The sequence below is a fragment of the Octopus bimaculoides genome, chromosome 12 (genome assembly GCF_001194135.2).
Source record: "Octopus bimaculoides isolate UCB-OBI-ISO-001 chromosome 12, ASM119413v2, whole genome shotgun sequence".
Lineage (NCBI taxonomy): Eukaryota > Metazoa > Mollusca > Cephalopoda > Octopoda > Octopodidae > Octopus > Octopus bimaculoides.
The window spans coordinates 54,645,814-54,662,114 of record NC_068992.1 but is presented as its reverse complement, the minus strand read 5'-3'; the positions used below and the strand labels follow the sequence as shown (position 1 = coordinate 54,662,114).

Genomic DNA, 16,301 nt, shown 5'->3' with positions numbered 1-16,301 from the left:
GGGGGGGGGGGCAATTAATTCGACGAAACCCTTCAACTCGGAGTCTAACTATAGACACAATCCACGAACTGAAGCAAGTAAAAAATAAATAAAATAAAAATATTATGAGTATTGTTAATTATCTCCCTTTATTGTATTCTTTTTCGTTTTTGTCTGGAATTAAAGAGGAACGGCGATCAACATGTCTAAAGAAGCTGCATCAGAGAAAGTCCTTGGTCTGAAGTTTGACCAGTGTGTCTCTGATCTTATGATCAAAACAGGTGAGTAACGAGCAAGCTGTTTAAATATACATTCTCTACATATCGTCCTAATGTTGTTTTAAATGAATCACTTGAAAGGATCGACCTTTCCTTAGCGACTCTTATTATTCAAGTACAAAAGTACATTTTACACCAATGTCATAGATTATATTATTTACACAACTGTCAGTCGGGACTGAACTGTCAAACTAGTGATCAAAGGCGTTCAAGCCGTAACGATCCTGTCTGGTTTTCTCTTTCAGGTAAAGTGTATCTATGACTACCCAATTTAGTGATTCCTTTCCGTTTTTTTTTTAAACGGTGACGTTCATAACACGAGGAAGCTTTACCTGTTAATTTTTGAAGCTAAGCCACCTTATTGACGAATTCGTGCTTCACCTGTGTTCAAGGGCCATGCCTACCCTCTGTATAATTACAGTTTTAATATCTGAAGTGTTTTCATTTCTAAGTCCGGTACCGAGGTTTCATTATGGATGGTTTAAAGTGAATTTGAATGGTCTTCTTTCAAGGTGAATAAATAAGCATTTTAGTTATCCCTTCCATGCCTATTTTTCTTATGAAGTACACAATCTAAATGTTCTGAATAATTCTGAAAATATTTAAGAATATAAAGGTGTTTATTTAAATCATTAACTTTTTATTTTTCATCACGATTTTACCACTCGACTGTCCTAACAATTGTAAATTGGCCTTTAAACTATAGTGTTTGACCCGAGCAAAAAACACGGTTAAACTAAAGCGTTTCTACTATTGGTTGCAAAACCGGAAGAACTGACCAGCAATTTCGGGGAGAGGCTAAGTTGATTACATCGACCCAATATTCAACTGGTACTTATTTTATCGAAAGGATGAAAGGCGGAAATTGAACTCAGAACGTAAGCATTTTGCCTGGTGTGCTAACGCCCAGAACAATAATAATAATAATCCTTTCTACTATAGGCACAAAGCTGGCTCTTTGAAATACAGGTTCTACACATTTTTGCCAGCTGAGTGGACTGGAGCAACATGAAATAAAGTGTTGTTGGGAATTGAACTCATGACCTTATGATTATGAGCTGAATACCCTAACTACTAAGCCACGCCCCTGCACATGAAATTATTTAATGTAAAATTAAAAGGAAAAATGTAGATAATAAGTGTAGATAATCAACAATATTTATATGTCACTAAACCATTAGTGAAAACACTTTATCATTTTTTACCAAATATTTTGGAATCAAAAGTGGTAGGTCTCCAGAGCTGGGAAATATGGTAGGCATGACATGGAGCTGGTTCAGAGAAATTGTGACTGTTATGCATGGGTGACTGCTGGTCTTCCATATACAACCTTACCTGGACTTGTGCCTTGGAAGGGAACTTTCTAGGTGCAATCCCATGGTCATCCATGACCGAAAGAGGTCTTTACCCTTACCCAATAAGGATATTTCTCAGGATTGTTCTAGAACAAATTATAAAAATAGTTATCACCATCATACAAGTAGTGTCCTTCATTTCAGCTCTTTGATAAAAACGTCTGGCCATGGGGAAAATATTACCTTGCTTGGAAACAGGTGAGGATTGATGACAGGAAAGGCATCTGGCTATTGAGAATATGCCTCAGTGAATTTTGTATGATCCATTCAAGAACAGAGAAATGGACATTAAAATGACAGATTATAATGACGGCTTATTGCCATGAAATTGGAACTAAGCTGGAGTTCTTATGGAAGTTTTTAGTGGGAAGTTTGGAGGTATTTGAATTTGTTTTACCATTTCATTACTAGAACTGAAATGATCTGATATTTTATATGAAAATTAAAAGAATATACTTAATGGTTCATTTCATTCTTTTACAGCAACTGGTCTAGGATTGGGAATTATTTTTTCTGTGACATTGTTTAAGCGTAAGTATATTTCCCATTATTGGTTTCAAATTTTGGCACAAAGCCAGAAATTTTTTTTTTTTGAGGGGATAAGTCATTAGATCAATCCCAGTGTTCTGGAGCAAATTATAGAAACATTTTATTGACCCCAGGCACTAGTCAATTACATTGACCTCAGTGCTTCTCTGGTACTTGTTTTATCAACCCTGAAAGGATACAAGGCAAAGTCAACCTTGGCAGAATTTTAATTCAGAATGTAAAGATGGATGAAATATCGCTGTGAATTTTTCCCAGCATGCTATTTCCCATTATTACCATTTCCTTGAGGTCAGTTAGCTGGCAGAATTGTTAGCATGCTGGACAAAATGCTGAGTAGCATTTTGTCTGTCTTTACAATTTTGAGTTCATGTTCTGCATTTTGTCTTTTCAGGATCATAAAAATAAGTACCAGTTGAGCATTGGGGTTGATGTAATTGACTGGCAGCCTCCACTAAAGTTTAAGGCTTCTTACCTATAGCAGAAAGGATTATTACCATTTCCTTGGAGCTGTTGATTGACAGAATTGTTCGACTGTTGGACAAACTGTCTTTCAGCAATTAGTTTGTTAGATTTTTGTTCACATTCCACCAAAGTTCTTCCAGCAATATTAAAAATAATGGATCCTTGGTTGGTATTGTTGATGAGCATTTAGTTGTTCAATCGACTAACCTTCCTACTTGTTAATTTAACATTCAAGTAACTGAATATTCCATTGGCATGCATCCTTATTGTAATTTTAATCCTTTAACATTTAAACTGGTCATATTCAGCCCAAATATTCTCAGTTTAATATTCAAATTGGCCAAATTTAGCTTCTCACACCTACCCTTACAATGTCTTTCTAAGAATAAAGTCACATCATTGAAATCTCAGAGCTATGGAATAATATAAGGCGGCAAGCTGCCAGAAACGTTAGCACTCGTCTGCTGCTACGTTCTGAGTTCAAATTCCGCTGAGGTCAACTTTGCCTTTCATCCTTTCGGGGTCGATTAAATAATTACCAGTTACGCACTGGGGTCAATATAATCGACTTAATCCTTTTGTCTGTCCTTGTTTGTCCCCTCTTTGTGTAGCCCCTTGTGGGCAATAAAGAAATAAGAAACGTTAGCACACCAGGCAAAATACTTAGCGGTATTTCGTCTGTCTTTATGTTCTGAGTTCAAATTCTTCAGAGGTTGACTTTACCTTTCATCTTTTCGGGGTCAATAATTTAAGTACCATTTGCATACTGCGGTCGATGTAATCGACTGGTCCCCCTCCGCCAAAATTTTGGGCATTGTGCCTAGAGTAGAAAAGAAAAGCTATGGGATAATGCATGATTAATTCAAAACAATGTGAATAAATAAGCATTGTATTTGGCAGGGTGAGGGTGCATAGCCTAGTGGTTAGGGTGTTGTACCCATGATCACAAGATTGTGGATTTGATTCCTGGATTGGGCAACCTGTTCTGTTCTTGAGCAAAATTTTTCATCTCGCAATGCTCTGCAATTCGTCATCTGATGTGTGGCACACCTTTGCACCTGTACAGGTAATGTCAATTTGATGAAGGGAGGGATGGAGTGATCTAATGTGCAGCATGAATATTTGATCACTATAAACAAATCATCTGTGCTGCTTGTTCAGTAAGAAATTGTAGAATTATCTTTCTCAGACTCGAGAGAGACTACCATTATAGTATATGCGACAGTATGAGATGGTGGTAGATCTTTGAATTTACAAGTGCAATCTTGTGCTGGTGCTGCATAAAAAGCACCTAGTACAGTCTGTGGAGTGGTTGGCATTAAGAAGGGCGTCCAGCCATAGAAACCACACCAGAATAGGCAATAGAGCCTGGTGTGGACCCTGGCATTACCAATTCTGGTCAAACCATCCAACTCATTGCCAGCATGGAAAATATACATTAAATGATGACAATGACGACAACGGAGATGATGATGACAATGACGACGACAATGATGATGACAATGATGATGCTGAGGAGTTCATGCAGCAGGTTACCCCCAGTTTCCATTTGTCCCGTTTCACTTAACAAGATTGAATTCACTCAAGCTAAGATAAAATATTTATGGAACATGCCGGTGCCACATTTTTAAAAGCACCCAGCACACACTGTAAAGTGGTTGGCATTAGGAAAGGGCACCCAACCACAGAAACCAGTGTGACAAGGCTGACCCTTTGAAATACAGGCACAACAGAAACAGGAAGTAAGAGTGAGGGAAAGTTGTGGTGAAAGAGTACAGCAGGGTTCGCCACCATCCCCTGCCGGAGCCTCGTAGAGCTTTTAGGTGTTTTCGCTCAATAAACACTCACAACGCCCGGTCTGGGAATCGAAACCATGATCCTATGACTGCAAGTCCGCTGCCCTAACCACTGGGCCATTGCGCCTCCACCGTCAATACCACCAACACTAACACTACCTAATACAGTCATCACCATTAGTGCCAACTTCACCACAACCATCTTTATCTTAAGCAAACTTCTCTTTTCTAAGTTCAAATTCCACCTGTATCCACTTTGCCTGACTGTTATTCTTCTAAAATCAGTTGGATACATACCGGTAATACAATGGAGTTGATTCAAGACACAGGAATTCATCTTGCAGTATTTTCAACAAAAACCATTCTTTATTTGAACTATTTTTGTCTTTTTTTTTTCCTCTTTGGTAGGTCGCCCATGGCCTGTGGCTTTTGGAATTGGTGCTGGTCTTGGAATGGCTTATTCTAACTGCCAAAACGAATTCAAACATCCTCTACAATCTCCCGGCCGTTATGTGAAGGTAATTTTCGTATTCATTTAAAGGAGAGGATATGATGATTTCTTTTGTCATTATCATAATAATCTTTTATCTTTTGCTTGTTTCAGTCATTAAACTGCAGCCATGCTGGGGCACCACCTTGAAGAACTTCTTTTAGTCAGATGAATTGATTCTAGTACTTTTTTTTTCCTTAAAGCTTGGTATTTATTCTATTGGTCTCTTTTCCAAACTGTTATGGGGACATAAACACACCAACACTAGTTGTCAGGTGGTGGTGGTGGGGGACAAACACATACACACTTACACACATATGTGACTTATCGGCCATGATTATCTAGTGGGTAGAACCCCATGTTGTGGCTGTGGTAACCCAGGTTTGGATCCTGGTCACGACAGGTCATTTAGACTTACTTATTTTGGCGGTAGGAAAGGCATCCGGCTGTAGAAACGATGCCAAATCAAACTGGAACTTGGTACAGTCTCCAGCTTACCAGTTTCAGTCAAACTGTGTAACCCATACCAGCATGGAAAGCAGACGCTAAATGAGGATGATGATTTGTATATATATATATATATATATATATATATATGAGGGCTTCTTTCAATTTCTTCCTACCAAATCCCCTCAAAAGACTTTGGTTGGCCCAAGGCTATAGTAGAACATGCCCAAATGCCATATAGTGGGACTGAACCAAGCTTCTTACCACACAGCCTTGCCTGTGCATATATATATGTGTGTATATATATATATATATATATATATATACGACGGGCTTCTTTCAGTTTCTGTCTACCAAATCCACTCACAAGGCTTTGGCTGGCCCAAAGCTGAAGTAGAATACGTTTGCCCAGGGTTGTAGAACTGAACCCGGAACCATGTGGTTGGAAAGGAAGCTTCTTACCACACAGCCGTGCCTGGGCCTAAATATTAATATTCTTTTTCTATCATCAGTGTTTATTCATCATCATTATCATCGTCACCATTTTAACCCTTTTGATACCAACTTGCCTCATGTTGCCCTTGGTTCTTCAATACAAAATTCCCATTTTAAAGTGATCTAAGTTAAACCTTTCCATCTACCAAATCCACTCAAAAGGCTGGCACCATGTGGTTGAGAACCAAGCTTCTTAACACACAGCCACACCTACACCTATATATATATATATATTTGAAGATAAGCAACATACGTACTGCTATAACCTATTGAATTTTTGTTGCTTATCTTCAAATTTTATTCACCGAATCTCTTGATTTTGTTTTTGGTTTTTACCCTACCAAATTCTGGTGCCTCAAACATTTTAAGTACCACATTTAATCTTTTGATTAAATCTATATTATTATATTTATACGTATTTATACACACACACGATGGGCATCTTTCAGTTTCTGTCTACCAAATCCGCTCACAAGGCTTTAGTTGAAGACGCTATAGTAGAAGACACTTGCCAAGGTGCCATGCAGTAGGACTGAACCTCGAACCATGTGGTTGGGAGCAAGCTTCTTATCACACAGCCATGCCTGCACCTATATACTAGCACTCTGTTGATTATGACGACGGGGGTTCCAGTTGATCTGATCCACAGAACAGCCTGCTCATGAAATTAACATACAAGTGGTTGAGCACTCCACAGACATATGTACCTTTAATGTAGTTCTCAGGGTGAATCAACATGACACAGAATGTGACAAAGCCAGCCCTTTGAAATACAGGTACTAGTCATTTTTGCCAGCTGAGTGAACTGGAGCGATGTGAAATAAAGTGTCTTGCTCAAGGACACAATGCAACACTGGGAATTGAACTCATGACCTTACAATCGTGAGCCGATTATCCTAACCACTAAGCCACGTGCCTTCATGCACCTACCGTATTTTAACGTGTATAAGAAACCCTTGTGCATAAGGAACCCCCTAATTTTTGGAGCTTAAAATTTGGAAAAAAGGTTTTGTAAGGGATTATAATACTATCCGTGTATAAGAAACTCCCATATTTTTTTAACCTAAATTTTGACTAAAAAGGGTTCCTTGTACTCGTTAAAGTATATGTACATCATGATGATTATATTTATCTGTTTTCTTTCTGCTTCTCATAGGTTGAGAGAAAAGAATCGACGTAGCAAGATTATACATATAGGTATATTTGCATGTATGCATTGACCGGTTGACAGGAGTACAGTGAAATGGCTGCTACCTAGACTGAAGTGTCTTCTGTGCTACAGCTGAGGACCATCTCCACTGATGTGAAAATCCCTAACAGTACAAGATGTCACTACAATTGACTATTTATTTTGTAGTCTCTTCCTTTTTCTCTCTTTCTCTTTCTCAGTCATCTTCAATGATACATTTTGTACTGTAATCTTGTTACAAAATCAAAATTTCAAAAACAAAAGTAAAACAACAAAAACAAAATATAAATCCTTTAAAAAATGCAGTTTTGCAAATAAAATCATTTTTTTTTCCTTATTTGTTTCAAATGTTTTTTATTTTTACATAGTTTCTTTTTGTATCTCTTAAATTATGTTTTGTATCTTTTATTTTGATTGCTTTTTTCTTTTAAGTAATTTTCTCGTTCACAAGAAGTAACTTAAGTAATTTTCTTGTTCTTTTGTAGCTAAAATATTATACCGTGTAACATGTAATTTGATAATAAAAAATTTAATTGGAAAATTAACCAGCCAAGTTCTTTACTTTCCATCCGTCCATCGATCCACTTCTCCATCGATCCACTCCTCCATCGATCCACTCCTCTTATCCAGCCATTTTCTCTGCCCATTATTCCTGAGAAGGTCATGGAAGTAGAGTGGTGAGTCACCTCTTCTATAGGGTCCTATCACAAACAACTGTCATTAGACTTTCTGGCTGGATTCCTAAGAGTGACCATCTGGCATTATGAATATTATCCAACCATCTCGTTTTTGATCTTCTCTCAGGTTTTCTGTTGGTTGGGTCGGCTTGAAGAATCTGTCATGTGTGATTCTTTCCTGCAATATTTTAATCACATGTTTTGTAGTATCAAAGCTGAAATCTCTCAATGTGGAGAAATAATGGTTCGACCTGGAGAGACTCCTCAGTTTCTGAGCTATGCAACCTGTGAAGTGGATATTCATTACTTGACCTGGATTGGCTACTGGACAAACACCATGAGTTCGTCCATGAGTTTGTCCCCTCCTCTCCAAAGGACTATTCAAGGCAGAGCCCCAGCATGGTAGCGGTCTAATGTCTAAAACAAAAAGATAAAAGTTAGAAGAAGGCATAGGTTAACATGGGTCAGTCCAATAACCGAAACATTAAAAAGAAAAAAGAAAATGAAAACTAGTGACACCAACAAAAAGTCATTCGTACTAGAAATAACAGTCAAAAGCTTCCTCAAATCTTATTTTTTTATAAAGTAGTTTCATTGATTGTATCAACCATAGTGTATGTATTATTGATGCAAAATCCAAAAAGGCAAAAATAAAAAGAAATACAATAAGCTCCCATTGAAAAATATCAATTTGCCCTGAGGAGGTTTTTCCGTTTTTTTTTTTTCAACTTCATTATGCACTTTGGATGTGCGGATAGGGGTGATCGACCGATTCGCAGTGTGGGCACCGAGTGAGTTCATTGGTTCGACTGGATTCTGATGATAGTAAATGGATTGATTGTTCTGTGTATGTGTTCTCCATTTTCTTTGTATTGTTAAACATTTTCTCCTATATCGAAAACGATGGAAATCTCTATAGCAACAACTGGAATTTCAGAAGTGTAAGGTACTAATATTGAAGAAGAACCAATGGTAAACAATAGTGCATATACACATGTAGAATTTTCCAGTACCGTTAATCGTTATAGTGCTAAACTGGTGTACGCTTGGAAAATATATCCCTAGGAAAGAACAACTTCTTTCCATACAGACTTTATATATATATGTGTGTGTGTGTGTGTGTGTGTGTGTGTATATATATATATATATATATATATATATACATGCATATATATATATATATGCATATATAATATATGTATATTATAAGGCGGCGAGTTGGCAGAAACGTTAGCATGCCGGGCGAAATGCTTAGCAGTATTTCGTCTGCTGTTACGTTCTGAGTTCAAGTTCCGCTGAGGTCGACTTTGCCTTTCATCCATTCAGAGTCGATAAATTAAGTACCAGTTACGCACCGGGGTCGATGTAATCGACTTAATCACTTTCTCTGTCCTTGTTTAGCCCCTTGTGGGCAATAAAGATATAAGAAACGTTAGCGCGCCGGACGAAATGCTTAGCGGTATTCCGTCTGTCTTTATGTTCTGAGTTCAAATTCCGCCGAGGTCGACTTTACCTTTCATCCTTTCAAGGTTGATAAATTAAGTACCAGTTGCGTACTGGGGGTCGATCTAATCGACTGGCCTCACTCCCCACAAATTTCGGACCTTGTGCCTAGAGTAGAAATGAATATATGTATATTATAAGAGACCTTTGCCGATATGCTTTACTTGAGATGACACGTCAAGCCAAGTGAAATCATGGCACCTTTCAAGCGTTCGGCCCCATGAAGGCAAAGTGACCGATACCGGTGGACAACGGACGCCAGATGATGATGATGATGATGACCCGATGGCTTTGATTCTCCTAACCTCGTGATAGCAAACATCAAAGAAATACTTCTAAAACAAATGTGACATTAGAATACACTTGCCCAGGGTAACCCGCAGTGAAATAGAACCAGAAATCGCGTGGTTTCAAAGCGAGCTTCCTAACTAAACAGCCACACCTACGTTTAGTTTTACTTCAACTTCATGACATTCTCATCATTTTTGTTATAAGTAGTTTTTTAGCCCCCCAAAATCAAGCCGATCAGTGTTCAACTTGGTTTCGAACCGTGATCATCTTGTCCTCTTTTCACCATATAATTCAATGTGTCATTCCTTTTAAAATACCGTGGCCAATGATTTGTGGAAAATTTGGCTGCTATTTGTTACAGAGTGACAAATCGTGCGAATTAATTGTTTAATTTCTCATTTTCTAATACGCAACAACTAAAATAGACAACAAGGGAGGTAACTCTTCAAGTAAATGCTAAGGGAGGTAACTATCTTATAGGTCTATTCGTGTTCAAAATTGGAATGGTTCTTTCATCACTGGATCGGCAAGTATGGCGAACTCCTGTGGCCTCTAGCCATTTGTTTTCACGATATGAATCCAAAATATAATCGAGATACTTAAAAAGAACATTTAAACTTAATAACAGTAAGAAAAGAATGTCTATGTGATCGTTCAACCTGCAGACAAATCAGACAAATCGCTGTCTGTCGGAATACTACAATTATTTTATTAATCATTGAAGGACATATTGGATAACGGATTCTTTGAAATGTATGAAGTCATGATGGTTACAGTTAAAACATCTTTATAGTGGTTATTTCAGGCTCACTCAAAAGATAAATATTGTTTGAATCTCTCTCTCTCTCTCTCTGAACGCTAACTATGCAAGGGAAGTTACTCTTTTATCTACAAGCAATAATTACATCCCTTCTTAAAAAAACACTTTAAAAAAAGAACAAAAACATGACAGAAGAAACATTGATATTGATACGGACGCCGTTAAACAAACAAAATAACGTTAGGTCCTTATTCCCCGAGCTGGGTTTGAAACCGTATTCTGGTTGTTGAGGATAATGGTATTTCCTTTGTCCTGTGAACAAGCACATTTTTTTTTAGCGTAGGAGTGATCGCTGACCCTTTCCGGTCACCAAAAGTTCAGAAAAACAAGTTAGGAACTGTACTAAACTGACCCAGCTTTGGAGGGGGTATCGTAGCACTATTGGGTACGGTATCTCTCATAAATACGACAGCAGAGATTTGGAGACAGGAGTTGGCGAGAGCGGTTGGCCAGTGCAATTGGTATCGAGCAGTTGGCGTACAGCGGTCAGCCAGTGAAGATGCACAGCAGTTGATGTGAAGGCCAGTAGAGCATTGAAGATAGACAGAGCTGTCGGTGATAAGTCTAACAGAAAGAGACTGAGAGAGAGAGAGCCTATAGTCAGAAGGTACCAGTCAGCAGATAGGGACTGAAGCAATCAGAGAGAGGGACAGAGAGAGATGGAACTGTTGTGGCAGGCAAAAGATTGTAGTAGACTACTTTGGTAAGTTCTTGTGATTGTAGTGGGATATTTGAAGGAAAGGAAATTCTTGCCGTGAAGGTTTGTTTAAATAGTCTTTAAAGAGAGAACTTTGTTGTTACATGTTTTAAAAGAAAAAGAGATTTTGTCAGCTGTGATGTTAACTGATGGGAAAGAAAAGAAAAGAAAAGAACTTTGTTGTGACATGTTGTTCAAAGAAAAGAAAAACAAAGAAGTAAAAGAACTTTTAATTGACTTGATTTACGAACTCTTGGTTGTAAACTTTGATTATGTTAAATGCTTGGAAACGCTATTGTTAGATGTTATTGAATGCAATGTTATTTTGTATTGATGATGTATTGTTTTGCTAAGAAAGAAAAAAAGTTAGTTTCACTACGCAACGTATGGTCCCGTGTTATTTCTTCCTCCTCTTGCCTGTTGTCGTCGTTACGTGCTCCGGCTGGGCTTATTAATCGTGGCGAACATCCCGACTCACTGAGCGTCGACGTTCGCGCGCGCGAGAGTTTTCTCTTCGTTGAGGTGCTTCGCGTGCGGGCGTTCGTAACAATATTATGATGAAAGTAAACAAACAAAGTTTGTTCTTTTTTAGAAGCATTGAGATGTATTGTAAGATACAGAAATAAATTTATTTCTCAAACGCGTGATAATGCTATAAATAGCGAGATCAGGATAAATTATCCATATAAGGCAGAATAATACGTTGCCGGCCAGCCGGCATGGATAATTTATCCTGATCACGCTATTTATAGCATTATCACGCGATTGATATTATGGTTTCAGATTTAGGCACAAGGCCAGTAATTTTGTAGGTTAGCTGATCCTCGGAGGGATGAAAACTACAGGTGTTTTCGGCAGGATTTGAACTCCAAATATAAAGACCCGGAACTTATACTTATTTCGGCGCTCTGTCGAAGAGCAAGCTAAATCTATATCATAGAGTTAAATAATTATAGAGTTAAAGAGTGATGAGCTACTTCTTAAATATGAAAGCCGGCACAGTTATGCAGTTAGTAAGCTTGCTTCCCAACTACATGGTTTTGAGTTCAGTCTCACTGCATGGCACATTGGGCAAGTGTCTTCTACTATCGCCGCCTTTATAATTATCCATAAATAATATTGATGAATAGGTCTTTCTTGATATTGAGTATTCGGTAACGAATCTTTATCGTCAGACCGGCATCCGATCTGTGACCTGTCTTCTTTTTCTGGTAGATTATATCTAAATATTCAGCCATTATAAAGATGGTTGGATGAATTTGAGGGAGATTTAGCTGTCGTTTCTAGCCGGCTGGACAATTGCATAAAAGCGTCCGATTTTCACAGTTTTTGTTTCTGCTCCTGCATGCACAGTTCTCCATTCTCCATCCGTCCCCCAAAGAAACAGTTTACAACACTTCAGAACGCTATTACAATATCACCCTAAGAACATTGTCTCTTCCATTCAACAAAGAAAAGAAAAGAAAACAAAACACATTAAAAAATGACCTCCTTATTCTTAAGCACTGTGTTAGGAAGCGCAGCAACAATTATAAGCACAGAGGAGCAGCTTCTGTCACTGTTTGTTCTGGGTCCACCATACCTTTCTCCACTATAGACACCACCAGTATCTACAGACACAGAAACTAACTGAACACTAGAGACGCTACACAACACTTAGAATTTGACTGAATAATAAAGTGTTCTCTACATCAACACAGTAACACCGTACCATATAAAGTAATCATTGCGTATCAGAACAGTATGATCACCAACTGGGCGGAGATCTGGCTGCATATTCAGGACTATGGTTATATGGAGTTCATCCAGCCATTAAGCACATTTTCTACCTTAGAGCTGATCTGGTGCTAGATAGTAACAACAGTGAGAGTCGTTATAAAGATTCTACAAAATCTATATTTAAAAACAAACGGGGGCGAGCGTCGCCCGGGGCGTCGCCGTTCGCACGCGTTGCAGTAGCGCGTCCACCTCCCGGTCGTTTCGGCCCGCACGGTTCCTCCGAGGGTGCTCTTCGCCGAGTGTCCGAGGCGGCCGGTACGTTCAGATGCAAGTGCTACCAGTTAAAAACTCTGCATACCGGATGCTAGCAAGTTTATAAGGTCATCAAGAGAGAATGCGCGCCGTTTCGGAACTTGCTTCTCGACTGCATCATTACTCACTGGTACCCCTCACTGAAATGAGGCTTCGCTTGCTAGATCAACTGGTTATCAGGTTTCGATCAATATTCTTCTGGACATTTGCTCATCGTCTTTTTTTAAGCAAATCCATTAGCTTGCTTTTTTACACAGTAGTATGGATATCACTCATGAGTAGTAGTTGCTTTACGATGAGTTAGGCCTAACGATAACAACAGTCGCCTCACACTGTGTCTAACGAATCCTCTACATCCGACTTCGATTGGAAAATGCTCCCTTTTCCAGCCTACGTCTTCACATTCCTCGACGAGGTTTTCATAACGGTCAATCTTTCGAGCTCGAGAGGCGTCTATGTTATCTTCGTGGATGTCGTGACACTTCTATTGACAGACAGACAAATCATGCGGAGCACCTTCTTGATATGAAGTGATCGAGGATGCGATTCAGAGTGGAAAGGTCATGTGGTCTGACTTATTGGGAGAGTGCAGAGAGAAGTAGGGTTTGGAATAGCAGGAGAAAGCGTTCCAACAGTCAGGGAGGAGCCTGTTGGGATCTTGGGATGGAGCTTTGTCAGATGTGGGTCGTGGGATGCAGATTGTGAAACGAGCTTTCATTGTTTTCCCATTTGGCATTTCAATTCCTTGGCTTCTTTCAAATCTTTCTCGTTCCATTTTCAATACAGCGCACTTTTCTATCCCAAATTCCACACCTACGTCATTTGAGAAAAAGTGGAAAGTATGTACAAGACTTTCAAGCTATTTCTCATTTTTCACATAAACCTTTATATCACCCATGAAAAGGAGATGATTTATCTGACCATTCCTTTTCCCCAAATCGTAGTATAATAGCGAGCGGTGTCATGGCCAATACGAATAGTAATGGAGATAAGCTATCACCTTGGAATATTCCACGTCTGATGTTTGCTTTCCCGAGTCTTTGTTCTCCTCCGATCAATTCAGTATTCCAATGCTTCATACTGTCATTAAGCATTTTCTCCATGTTTTTTGCTATTCCAAATATGCTCATTGTTTTACTTATTCAACTATGTATTACCATGTCATATGCTCTTTTGTAATCTAGCCCTTCTACATTCAATCCAGTCAATCTGCGTCTACAATTTCTATTTATCGTTTTATCACATAATAAGTGATCTTTTGTTGCCCTACTTTGTATCCTGCATCCTTGCCGTTCTTCTGGAAGTAGATTGTTACTTTCTAGAGGGTTGTATAACTCTTCCGCTAAGACACTGGTCATAAGCTTCCACATTAGTGATAAACAGGTTATAGGTCGAAAATTTGATACCAAGTTCCCTTTCAAGGGATTCTTAAGGCTTAGCAGCTTTCGTCCACTTGTCATTTAGGCAGGGACGTGACCTTGCTGCATGTAGTCATCCAGTTGCGCAGCGATCCTCTCATGCAACTGTGTAAAGTTCTTCAGCCAATAGCCTTGTGCTTCATCCTGGCCGGCTCCTTTCCAGTTTGCTATTTAAAAAAAACTTCTGTTTCACTGTATATAAATTAATTCTGACGTCTTTTTGTCTTGCAAGTTGTCATTTCACCTTTGTTAACCACTCCGCTCTTTCTTTATGCCTCGTCGGCCTGTTCAACAACCTTCCCCCAAATTCTTAATTTTCTTCCGTATCTGGATTCAGTCCCTGGTGTTGGCCTCCCTCTATTTCCTCAAATAGATGCCTTCTATTCTGTTCGAAACATTTGCATCTAACATCATATCTTTTCATTTTGGCCTTTAATGCTGTCATCTTTTGTGTCAATTCTTCATGTACTGTTTGTTTTCCCCTTTCTTCTAACCTGTACTGTCCATTCAATTTTCTGATTACTACCTTATTCTTGAGCTTTCGTCTCATCCTATTCAATTGCCCTAATTATTTCCGTATTTTCCCCAGCTTCATTCATATTCTCTTCCTCCAGTTTGGTTCTTTCTTTTCATTTGCTTTTATATCTTCGCTTGTAGTTTTTCGCTTGTAGCCTACTATCTTAGCTACGACATTAGCAGCAGATATGATTAGCTGGTTTGTTTCACTGATGTTTTCTGTTTTAATCAAGCTTAATACGTCATTCACTTTGCATGTGGCTTTCCTCACTTGTTTTATGTCCATACTCTTCTGATAATCACTATCATATAATATAGAAGATAGATGTTTCAATGCACCAGGACAGGGGACACATCGAAAAAAGGTCTAGTACTATAAAAAAAACAGCTTTAAGACTAAGGACACTTAATCAATCGACTTTTCTCGCAAATTCCTTGGAAATGACCCCGTAAAAAGGTACAATGTTATGAAATAATCTACAAGGTTATTTGAACGTGTCTCAGAGAGATCGCCTATGTGGTTGCTTGAACTATTAGTAACAGAAACCAAAATCTCCTTCACTTATACGATACAGTCTAAAAATACAGCATGTTGGGCACGTTTGGAACTTCTTTGATTATCGGTCAGCTCGATGAGACTGATCTGTGTCTAATCAATATTTCCCCAAAATACAGAAACTATATAAATTTCTCTTGGTGTGGACAGCTAGCCGTTACTTTCTAAGCTGAACACATACCAATACCATACGACCAATACAAAGCGTTTGTAAGGGCTTCTCGTTATTGTTTCTTTGTTTTTATATTTATATTTGCTATGTATATTATTGATTCTTCCTATCCCGTTTACAAATGGAAATATCGATTCAATTATCTATTTATTTATTTATTTATTTATTTATTTATCTATTTGTCTACAGTTCATAACAAAAATATGGCTTTCACAGTGGTTTGGAAAAGAAAGAGAATGTAATGATGTATATCAAACTTTCTCACACTTTGCTCTGAGGTGGTTGGCATTAGGAGCGTGTTATACATATGATAACCTAAATATCAAAAGAAATAAATAAAAAAACAAAACAAAACGACAACAACAACAATAACAAAACGAAAACAAACAAAAAAGAAATGAACAAAATGCCTATAACAAATAGTAAAAAAAAGAGGAGAAGATACGTAACGGCCGTACGAGAAGTTAGTTAATATATAAACACAAGAAAGCAACGAATATTAAATAGTAAAGGAAAGTAATGTGGAGAAATCTAGATAAATGGATGGACTGAAGCATTAAATGTGTGTCTGTATATATAT

General features: G+C 38.3%; 1 protein-coding gene and 1 long non-coding RNA gene across 2 annotated transcripts in view; one reads left to right on the top strand and one right to left on the bottom strand.

Annotated features, from left to right (window-relative positions):
- Nucleotides 1–7,377, top strand: part of LOC106870128 (MICOS complex subunit Mic10) — a 31,474-nt gene extending 24,097 nt beyond the window's left edge. Inside the window, exons 2-5 of the mRNA XM_014916115.2 lie at nucleotides 166–260; nucleotides 2,096–2,143; nucleotides 4,828–4,937; nucleotides 7,008–7,377. Of these exons, the coding sequence (XP_014771601.1) occupies nucleotides 182–260; nucleotides 2,096–2,143; nucleotides 4,828–4,937; nucleotides 7,008–7,031 (261 nt within the window). The 5' untranslated portion in view covers nucleotides 166–181 and the 3' untranslated portion in view covers nucleotides 7,032–7,377. The remainder of the gene's footprint in view (nucleotides 1–165; nucleotides 261–2,095; nucleotides 2,144–4,827; nucleotides 4,938–7,007) is intronic.
- LOC128249206 (uncharacterized) overlaps nucleotides 7,364–16,301 on the bottom strand; it is an 11,427-nt gene continuing 2,489 nt past the window's right edge. Inside the window, exon 2 of the long non-coding RNA XR_008265323.1 lies at nucleotides 7,364–8,134. This is a non-coding gene — a long non-coding RNA (uncharacterized LOC128249206). The remainder of the gene's footprint in view (nucleotides 8,135–16,301) is intronic.